Source organism: Ctenopharyngodon idella, chromosome 20 (genome assembly GCF_019924925.1).
Source record: "Ctenopharyngodon idella isolate HZGC_01 chromosome 20, HZGC01, whole genome shotgun sequence".
In the NCBI taxonomy this organism is placed as follows: Eukaryota; Metazoa; Chordata; class Actinopteri; order Cypriniformes; family Xenocyprididae; genus Ctenopharyngodon; species Ctenopharyngodon idella.
The window spans coordinates 7,817,930-7,829,230 of record NC_067239.1 but is presented as its reverse complement, the minus strand read 5'-3'; the positions used below and the strand labels follow the sequence as shown (position 1 = coordinate 7,829,230).

Sequence of the window (11,301 nt, the reverse complement as noted above, 5' to 3'; positions counted from 1 at the left end):
TTTATCTCAACAAAAAGCTCAAGACAAAATAAACCATTGGACCATTGCAACATTTAGAAATGGATGAATGTACTAAATTAGATAAAATGTCATTCTAAATGTCATACTAAGATACTATACATACTATACCATGTTGACCTATTTGTGATGACCTAGTCAAGTCAAGTCAAGTCACCTTTATTTATATAGCGCTTTTTACAATGTAGATTGTGTCAAAGCAGCTTTACATTGATAACTGGTACATTGTTTGGCTGCACAGCAGCTCTTAAAGAATAGTGTCAATGCAATGACCTACACAAAAATAAAAGTTTATTGGCATGTTTCCATGAAGAGCCTCAAACATTCTTGGAACCTTTCCATTGGACAAAAGGTTCTTTATAGCTAAAAAGTGCTCTTTAGATTATTAACCCTCTATGGTACAGAGTTGCCATATAGCAACAATTCATTTCTGCTCATTTCCTTGTTATTCAGAAAAAAATATAATATATTGCACTATGGGAATTAAAATGGTAGGCCTTAAGGTTGCCAATGATGTGCTGTTTTTAATTCACATGACATTTGAATGTCCCTCAAAAAACCATTTTCCCACTGTCACCCTCACACGGAAGACACCTGTTGAAGTGCTCCAGAAATTGCTCTATTTACCTCATTTCTAAACATCTCTTCTCAAGGGGGATTTTTTTTGCAGCATCTTTGATAAGTAAATTAGAACGTTTTATTCACAAATCAACTTTGTCTAACATAGTTTTACTGTAAATTGAGAAAATATCAATGTTGCGATATGGCAATGCTGTACCACTATAGAAAAATAGGTATGTTGCCATATGGCAACGCTGTACCACAGTGGAATTGCAGTAATGTATTTCCCCATTGGGATTTTTTTTTTATAGATAGTAGCATCAAGAATATGATTCTGGTTATTTATTTATTTTGAAGTTTTTTTTTTTTTTTTGTAGTGTAGTTGTATTTATGTATAAACAACAAAATTATTTCTTCTTTTCAGAAAATGAATACAGCAATATTTTACATAAAGGGCAATAGGAAGAGTGCAGAGTTAGCTCTTCCATGTGATGAGAGTGAAGATGAGTTAAATAATCCCTATTTAATAGGAAATGATAGGGATTAAATGATAGGGATCTACTTATTTTTGGTTTACATGAGTTCCAAGTATATAAATCTATCAATTTCTAACAGAAATGTGCATTTAAATAGAAAATAAAATCATAATTGTATAGAAAATTATCTTTTTTTCAAAATTCTTTTTTGATTCGCATAATTGAAGCTATTTCATGTCATAAAAACTTATTTGAAAAAAAAAAATATTATATTGGTTAGAACATAATGCATACCATACAGTGTTAAAATGTTCTAGGAAAATGGTTCTTTTGGGAACCTAACATGGTTCTTCTGCATGGCATCGCTGCGAAAACACCTTTTTTTTTTTTTTTTTAAGTGTACTTGTTAAGTATGACACCTGTGTTAACTTGTGGAGAACTGACTTAATACATCCATTAAAAACACTTTTAAAGTAATTACAAAAATGACTAAGAAGAGTAAGTTCTGAGTTCTCTTTTCATCTAATGTTTGTAAGTGTTCATATACTTGCGTCATTGAATATGTCTATACTTTAAACTAAACTGTATGTTAGAATCTATTAAAGACCAAAAAACAAAGAAAATCTCATAAAAATAGTAGCCTCTAGCAAATCCGGACAGGCAGACACTCCTCGCGTTCACACTTACAGGCGTGGTTCCGAATTCCACTTCCTCCCTACCGCATCATTACGTTTAAGTAGCACATCACCAGAAACTTGGGAGTCTTCAGCAGTGTTTGTTATTTGGATGTAACTGAGCACAGAAAAGGAAGTACTTTAATATTATGGCAGAGTCAGACAAAGGACCTATTTTGACCTCAATCATCATTTTCTACTTGTCTATCGGAGCCGCGATATTTCAGATCCTTGAGGAGCCGAATTTGATATCAGCTCAAGACGATTATAATAACAAAACTGACAGTTTATTAAAGAAATATCCTTGCTTAAAGCGGGACGATCTGGATGAGATCATTAAGGTAAGCTGTATAATTTGAATCCACAAGTGATGTTTAGGCAAACGGCTGGTGGTTAGGTAAACATTTCAGAAACTCTTGAAAAAGTTCCCAAGTGTTTTCAAAGTGTTTATTAAGCATAGATTATTGCTGACGTAAAACATTTAGGCTACCGTTGCAATGGTGCTTCTCAAGCACAAGCGACTAAGAAAGTTTCGTCTGAACTTAATGTGAGTTTTGAGCGTTTTAAACACTTTTTATCTGGTTTTGTTACACATTTACGCATTCATCCTTCAAAAGTATAGGCTACACGAAACAAAGCGAAACTTTGTCCTAAACGTGTCAAATCTCTGGAGGTGAAGGGGGTTCGCGATCCTTAAAAAAAGACTGAAGCGCTATTGTTTTATGTTTGTGGACTTTTCCCCCCATGGGCAATAAAAAGTCGTTCTTAGGAATGTGCCTTTGCCAGTCACACATTGTCCCCTCACTCAGGCGCGACAAAGTACCACGAGAAAGCGCGCGCCCACGTGCTTTGTGGAACTAATATGAAAACAAAGCAAGCTTGTACGTTTATGGTTGTTTCACTTTGTTACTGTTTGTTACTTTTTTTTTTAAAACTACTGAATTTTATCCAGCAGATAGTAGTTAATTGTTAATCAACAAACCAAATGGTTTATTATGTACGTTTGTATAGTATCAACATCTAAATTACATGTTTGAAACAGGATAACTAGTATTGCCTGCTTATCTCATATGGTAACCACAGATGTTTACCATATATACACCGACATGTAAGCAATTGTAATTTGTCACCAGAGAACTGATGTACCGGAACAGAAAGGAACCAGTCAATACCACTGCAGAGGCTACCAAATTACTGAAAAGATGATCTATAGTATTAATTCAGTCAAACTATAAGAACATTTTATGAAGAACACCAGTAAGTATGCAGGCTATACAGAATTCGTGTGTACATTAATGCAAATACTTGTTTCACAACTCTTAGGATGTCATTTACCAGATTGATACTGATAGTATGGCATATACGTTGTCATATCTTCTTTCAATCATTAAAATGGTAATGATATATTATTTATGTAGAATATTATTTATGTAAATAGTTTGGTTGTATTGTGGGTTTGGTTGTGATTGTATGCGTTTTCTAATATGACACTTTATACTAACATTTCGACTGGAAATTTTAAATACTGTAACAATTGTCATTTAGAATCTCTAAGGCTCTAATTGTTTGATATTGAATTAGCTGATTGTTACATTTTACCATATAGCGCTAACATGATTTTCAAAAACTGTAAAAGCCATCATATGTATGTTTATAGGACGTGATGTAACATGATGTGGCAAAGAAAACCTGTTCCTCAGGTTTTCATATTACACCACTGAGGTGATGTTGGTGAAAGAGGGTTTTCACAGTGATGCCATAGAAGAACCATTTTTTGTTTCCCCAAAGAACCTTTTAGTGAACAGTTCTTAATATTTTAATAATCTAAAGAACCTTATTCCACTATAAAGGATCTTTTGTGCAATGGAACTGAACCCTAGATGCCGATAAAGAACACTTATTTTTTAACAATGTAATAGGCTATACTGATATTTAAATACACAAGCTGGAAGATCCTCTGTAGAAGTTGTTTTTGCTGTAATTTAAAGAGATAAGCAAAGTACATTTAAATGAGTTGTTTCAGTGACATAAAGTCAGAATGAGATCAAGACTGTAAGGTGTCCTGTTCTTAGTCATTTTGGCTAGGGTGTGTTTGTTTGCTTAGCCATTTAAATAGCCATGTTTACCGTCTGTAGAGATAGGTTTACTGTAGCCATGCCGACTCTAACTAGTGTATATGAAGACAAGGGTTTATTTTGCTGATATCTCCACGCAAACGCTAAACAATTTTCCTCTTTTCCTGTTGTTTTGACTTTGACGTATGGAAGCGCGTTTCCGTCTCTGAGTAAAAAAATAAAATGGTTAACTGTAATATGAGGTGTAAAATAAGAAATGAAGCTGCAATTGTGAAATAAACTTTAATTTATTAAGTCACAGTTGTGACAAAGTCTTTATTTGTGAGATATAGTCAATATCAAGAAATAAATTCAGTTACCATTTACTCTGAGGAGAAAACAGGTTTGTATAGCTACTAATGTGATTTACAACACAATTGAAATAAACCCTAAAAAACTGTATCTGATTATAGTTTGTAAAGGTGTAGAATTCTTCTTTCATCCCCATTGTTTACATACAAACATTGTGCATTTCTAATTGTTTCAAACTCTGTTCACAGTAGGCTCATTTGGCATTTGTATTTATCGTTACATATTATAGTTAATATTTTGTTTTGTTTCAACATCAGGTTGTGGCTGAAGCGGCTGGAAGAGGTGTGACTGTAACAACCAAAAATAAACTCAACAACTGGAGTTGGGAGAATGCAGTTATTTTTGCTGCCACAGTCATCACTACCATAGGTAGATATTTCTATAGAGACATACTGTTTTGACTGACTATAATGACTTTTTGTAGGCATGTTGTAAGTTAGAACTAGAGATGGCTTGATACCACTTTTTCTTGTCTGATACAGATATTGATACTGCAGCCTTGTGTATCTGCCGATACTGATGCCAATTCAATACCAGTACTGTTTTGTAGTATGTACAATATTTATAATAATATGTGCGCTACTCGCCATGACACACCAAGCAGAAAGCACCGTCGGCACTAGTCGGCCCCTGTCTAGGTTTTTTGGATGATTGACTGTTGAATCGGCGTCCGTTGGTGCCGTCGGTAAGAGAGAGGACTCTGATTGGCTGTTCAGCTTAGCGAACGAGTCAGTGCATGAGAATAAAAGTGAATGTGATGAAAGCAAGCAAAGTAGTCAAGACAGTACAGACAGAAGGCTGTACTCATTTTACACAAGCCTTCCAATACGCAAATTAAGAGCGTGATCAGCATGATTGATATTCAAAATGGTAAGCAAATGCTTGGTGTGTCAAGGCCTTAAAGGGATAGTACACCCAAAAATGAAAATTCTGTCATCATTTACTTGCCCTCAAGTTGTTCCAAACCTGTATGAATTTCTTTCAGCTTTCTGCTGAAAACACAGAAGAAGATATTTTGAAGAATGTGGGTAACTAAAAGGTTGATGGTAGCCATTGACTTCCATTGTATGGGAAAAAAATGCCAAGGAAGTCAATGGCTACCATCAACTATCCCTTTAACAGCGAGTTAAACAGCATTCAGAATCAAATCCAGAAAATCCCTTTTAAACAGTCCTTTAACAGTAAATGGTAAAAACCATAATGCACAGTATTGGATTTGGATTGGTCCCGTCTGACCAATTCCCGATCCAACAAATAAAAGGTCTGTATCAGATGGATACCAGTACTTAGTATTGGATTGGCACATCCCTAGTTAGAACTTGAAATTTTTTTAAGTTTATAAGTAATATTATAAGAAACCCTGCCGGCATGTGACCAACCGTCAATGTTGAAATGTGGTTGAATTAAAGTTGTTATTTCAACATTGAAACAATGTTTAGGGCTTAAAGGTTGTGAAAAGGTTAACACACGAGATCCAGGGGGCGGAGACGGGTAGGTTAAGGGATATGTAAAGTGGGAGGAGTTGGATCCAGATCCAGGGGGTGGAGACAGGTAGGTTTAGGGATATGTTAAGTGGGAGGAGTTGGATCTGGATCTCGTGTTCTGCAGTGAGGACCATCTCGGGAATGTTGTCAGAGCACAATTCATCCTTAAACTAATGATTTACAAAGTAAAAAGAGTATGTTTTTCAGTGTCAAAGCATTATTATTAGTAGAAGATTGAGTCGAGTGTCACTTGGATTTGTAAGTGCAATAATGATTCCCAGATCTCCTAATGACAGAATGACTGGAATACAAATATTTAACATGGACTTGTCTACTCAATGATTTCAGGTTATGGTAATGTTGCTCCGAAGACAATTGGAGGCCGTTTATTCTGTATCTTGTATGGACTGTGTGGCATTCCTCTTTGCCTCACCTGGATAAGTGAGCTGGGTACATTCTTTGGCGGCAGGGCAAAGCGCCTGAGTCAGGTGCTTCTCCACAAAAGCCTCAATGTGGTAAGAATATCATGATCAGAGCCTTCACTTGTCTAAAGAGAAAAACAATGGTCTTACATTTCCCTGTTCATGTTTTCTCCTTCACTATAGAAAAAAGTACAGTTCATCTGCACCATTGTATTCCTTTTATGGGGTTTCCTGGTTCACTTGATCATCCCAGCCTTTGTGTTCATGATCTTTGAGAACTGGACTTACTTAGAAGGACTGTACTTCTCTTTCACCACCTTGACGACTGTTGGTTTCGGTGACTATGTAGCAGGTAACTAGATTTGTACATTTTTGCTGAAATTTTTTTTGAATGAGTTATATCAAGCTGTGGTCCAGAAACCTCCAAATGGCTGTAAACAGGTGCTTGGTGGTCTGTGGAAAATTTGACATATTAAAAGCAGTATTTTCCATCCTGAAAAGTATGACCCACATGAATTGCGTAAATCAGAGGAAAAAAATGTTTTTTAGTTGGTTTGGGGGAATGCCAGTTACGATATGATAATTGAAATCGTGAAAGTGCCTAAACAATTACTCGATAAACTGCAAAATGTAACATTTTGTAATACATTTATTTCATGCACAGATTGCTTTTAACAGTGCTACACGAGATGCGGGACACTATTAGCATGTTAGCCAGTGTTCACAGCGCCAAATGCGAGTAAAAATTGGTGTCACTCACCAGTTGCCTGCTAAACTTATGAATTTTGACAATGCATGGTGGTGAGAATATGAAATGGCTTAGTGCAGTCATCAAATCGCAATGCTTGTGATGTAATTATATAAATATATAGTCTGATGCACTGCATGTTTCAGAGAACTGTAACCGCACTGTGTTTTTTAGTTTCGATTCACAGTAAATGCTACTCTGTTTTTGAATCGTTTATAATTTGCATTACATTCGTCATGAGAATCGTTTATAAATCTGTTGTTGTCAACAAAGAGAAGGTCGCTTAGGTCTCCCTGTGGTTTTTCTGCCATAATATAAGCTAAATAGTTTAACAGTTGAAAACAAAGAAATTAAGACAACCATAAATGTTAGGATTGTAATTTTACTGTTGTTCTATAAAATAAGAAATCGTTGTAAGGCACCATTTTCTGTAGAACTGCTTTGGAAGATAATTTATTACATAGAGAAATCAAAAATTGATTACAATTCTTGAATTGGATACTTGTATAAAATGAAAATTTTGCTTCCACTTATCGATTCCTGTGTGCGCATTTTAATGTTATATTTCAGTCGTTCAAGAGCAAGAAGGTGTGAAAGAGAGCTCCATTTGGCACTCGCGTGCTGTTTTCTGCGAGCAAACATCCAAAGTATGCGCACAGAAAGCCGCCTCTCATAGTGTGTGAATATTGAATTGGGTCTTTAGCATTAAAAAGTTAGAAAACACTTGGTATAGCCTACTCTTTGAGCCCAGTGGAGAGGGGACATACCTTAAAAAAAAAAAGTACTTGCCACACTGTTAATCTGAGATGTAGTGCAAATCTTGGGTTCGCCATCTTCTTTTTGTCCACCATACACATGAATCAACTTATGAGTGCCTGATGCATTGTTTCCTGCGATTGTGATTCTGTATAAACACATGCTGCTTAAAAACAGCTTCTAAATAGGCAAATTAAACAATTGGCTTATGTTTCTGTATAGGTGTGAACCCAGACACTGTATACCCCAATCTCTACAGATTCTTTGTGCAGCTATGGATCTTCCTGGGTCTTGCCTGGTTGTCACTGTTCTTCAGCTGGAATGTGCATATGGTGGTTGAGGCTCATAAAGTTCTGAAGAAAAGGAGGCTGAGACGCCACAAGCTGCCCATTGATGACGTACCAGAAAAAAAAGAGGTAAAAAAAGCCCAGAAGCCGTCGCCTCGCTCTGGCGTCATCGACATCTTTGAGTTCATGTCTGAGAAGGTCGAAGACTACACCGATGTCATCCGAGCTATCGGAGCAGCTGAGAAAAGGAAAAAGAAGCAGGAGGAGGAACTGGCACGGTCCAAGAGCTGCAGTGACCTACTGCAGGGCCTGGTCATCCCACTCGATCACTCTCCTCGTCTGAAACGGCGGTTCAGCGTCAGTGCAAACATGTGCATGGTCATTTCTGGAGAGTCAATGAATGGCCTCAACAACAACCAAGAGGCACAGACACTACTGAAAGAGCACCACAGAGACCTAAAAGACCCTAAGATTGTTAGAGAGGGAATTAAGAAATCTGAGAAGCCCAGACACTGTGCATGGGACACCAGAAAATCTGACCCATCAATCTTTCAGAGCCCTGTTCAAAGCCCTACCGTTACCACCAGTAATAGCAGTTCGAGATTCTCAGTGTCCAAAGTATCAGAAGACCATTTATTAGGGAAGAGAAAAAGCATTGGTTGAAGAAAAGACTGATCTACAATGTCTTCAAAAGCAGTTCAGCTCTGCTTTAAATCAGTAGTAGGGGATCAAGATTATCTGTGTCTAAAGTATTGAAGACTATTTGTTAAAGAAGAGAAAAAGCATTGGTTGAAGAAAAGACTGATCTTCAAGGTTGTAGATCGAAAGGCCGATCTTCAATTTCTTTAAAAGCAATTCAGGTCTGCTTTAAAACAGTAGTAGGGGATCAAGATTCTCAGTGTCTAAAGTATCGGAAGACTTTATTAGGGAAGTGGCAGTAAAAACCATAATGCACAGTGTTGGATTTGGATTAGTCTTGTTTGACCAATACCCGATCCAACAAATAAAAGGTCTCTATCAGACGGATACCAATACTGAGTACTGGATCAAGGCACTGGTTGAAGAAGAGACTGGTCTACAAGGTCTAAAGGACTAATGAAAAGACTGATCTGCAAGGTTTTAGGTCGAAAGACAATTCAGAACAATTAAAAAGTCTTCAAAACAATTTAGTTCTGCTTTTTTTTTTTTTTTTTTTTTTAGAGAGATCATTATGACTGAGCTGATACTATCAGGACCACTTGAGGAACTAAGAAGACTGTAACTTCAAGACCCAAGAATGTTGCTCTGATATGAAGACAGGTGCATCCTCTTGCTAAGTCAAGCTGCAAAAGTGTTCATTGCTTTTCACAGTGTTGAAAACTATTCAGGTAACACACAGGGTCTTGCAGCCAGTCTGTGACCAAGATAAGGATATGAGGGTTAGCAGAGGAAATGAAACCGATTTCCTTCCACGCCCTGGACCTTCACAGACATTGGACAGTTTGGGTGTGGGACCGTGGTTTTAACCATGGGTTTTTCATTCTTTCTCTGGATTTATGTTTCCAAAATGACTGCTAGGACAAATCTCTGGCTATGTTTGGAACTGAATACTAGCGCACTGCTAAATGTGCAGTAGTATATACTGAATATGAGCTATTTAAGTTAATACAACTTAAGCTTAGATGTCATTGCTGGACCACTAGCGACACCAAAGGAATTACGAAAATAATGACTTTTCAAGCAGGTTTCACAAACACTACTTGTGGCTTGATTGAACAACTAGATAGCCCTGCCCTGAACTTATGCTATTGGTTGAGCCAATACTGCTGTGTCGGGATGCTCAAACAGAGCAATGTTTTGATACCGTTGCAGTGTTTTACAGGGAATCAATTAAATATTAAGTTAAGATTATGTCTATGTTTATATCCCTATTTAGTATAGATAGATAGATGGAATAGAAGTTTACATTACCTTAAAGGGTTAGTTCACCCAAAAATGAAAATAATGTCATTTATTACTCACCCTCATGTCATTCTACACCAGTAAGACCTTCGTTTATCTTCGGAACAAAAATTAAGATATTTTTGATGAAATCCGATGGCTCAGCGAGGCCTCTATTGAGAGCAAAGCTACCAAACCTCTTTCTCGTCGCTTTATAATATTAAGGTAGAACCACTGTACTCACATGAACTGTTTTAAATGTTTTTAGTACCTTAATGGAACTTGAGAGGTTCAGTGGCTTTGCTCTCAATGTGGGCCTCACTGAGCCATCGGATTTCATCAAAAATATCCTAATTTGTGTTCCAAAGAGGAATGAAGGTCTTACTGGTGTAGAACATTATTTTCATTTTTGGGTGAACTAACCCTTTAAAGTTCTATTGAACCTGGAACCTCTCTTTAAAAATATTGTGAAACAGCAGGCAATACAAATATAATGCTGTGTTTTGTATAAATTGTATGTATAAATCGGTGAGTTTCATCCAGTTATCATTTATGATTTTTTTTTTTTACCCATTTTATATAAACAAACAGTACATTTTGACAGTCTGAACTATTAAAAGGGATAGTTCACCCAAAAATGAAAATTCTGTCATCATTTACTCACCTTCAAGTTGTTACAAACCTGTATAAATTTCTTTGTTCTGTTGAACACAAAGGAAGATATTTTGAAGAATGTTTGTGACCAAGCAGATCTGGGGCACCATTGACTTCCATAGTAGGGAAAAAATAATACTATGGAAGTGAATGGTGCCCCAGATCTATTTGGTTATTAACATTCTTCAAAATATCTTCCTTTGCCTTCAGCAAAACAAAGAAATGTATACAGGTTTGGAACAATGTGAGGGTGAGTAAATGATGACATAATTTTCATTTTTGGGTGAACTATCCCTTTAAGAAAGAGCTGTTCGATTTTGTGTTTTATAGTGCTTCAAGTTTATTTCCAGTCAAACTGGAAATGAAAGATCAAGTTGATCTCACTGCATTGTGGGATACAGTATTCCACACAGTGTTGTTTCATTGTACTGAACATTTTGGCAAATGTTGTAGGTTGTTTTTGCAATATTTGCACACTGCAGATAGCATGCCATGTAGTTCATGTATTATGAATTCTTGAGCATACCTGCTGTCTTGAATGCTGTAGCAGTTCTGTGGCTGTTCAACTTGCACTTTGGATGTTTAAACATGGGCCTACTGAAGAAGCACCTACTCAGGCTTCCAGAAAATTGCCTCCTCATGAAAGATTTCTTAATGAAAGATGTGTTATGGGATGTAACTCAATCTTACCACCTGACTGATTATGGATTTTGGTCAAGAATTCATTCTTTTTGATAAACGTCTATATTTTCTATTTTGTTTTATATGCAACTTTTGATAATAAAAAAGTATTTTTTGTCAGTATGCCTCTATCTGCTGTTTCCAAACCACATCCGGTCTGTTGGCAGAAGTGATGAAATAAGTTACTGTATTAG

General features: G+C 36.5%; 1 protein-coding gene across 1 annotated transcript; it reads left to right on the top strand.

Annotated features, from left to right (window-relative positions):
• Positions 1 to 1,760: 1,760 nt before the first annotated feature.
• Positions 1,761 to 11,227, top strand: kcnk5b (potassium channel, subfamily K, member 5b). Its single transcript, XM_051873996.1, has 5 exons — positions 1,761 to 2,070; positions 4,413 to 4,524; positions 5,988 to 6,154; positions 6,245 to 6,413; positions 7,788 to 11,227. Exons 1-5 carry the CDS (start codon positions 1,879 to 1,881, stop codon positions 8,513 to 8,515), a joined length of 1,368 nt encoding a protein of 455 aa, XP_051729956.1. The 5' UTR covers positions 1,761 to 1,878; the 3' UTR covers positions 8,516 to 11,227.
• The last annotated feature ends 74 nt before the right edge of the window (positions 11,228 to 11,301 follow it).

Coding starts and splice junctions, on each gene's coding strand:
- kcnk5b (XM_051873996.1), top strand. CDS start 1,879: ATGGCAGAGTCAGACAAAGGACCTATTTTGACCTCAATCATCATTTTC. Junction 2,071..4,412: donor ATCTGGATGAGATCATTAAG/GTAAGCTGTATA, acceptor TTTCAACATCAG/GTTGTGGCTGAAGCGGCTGG. Junction 6,414..7,787: donor TTTCGGTGACTATGTAGCAG/GTAACTAGATTT, acceptor GTTTCTGTATAG/GTGTGAACCCAGACACTGTA.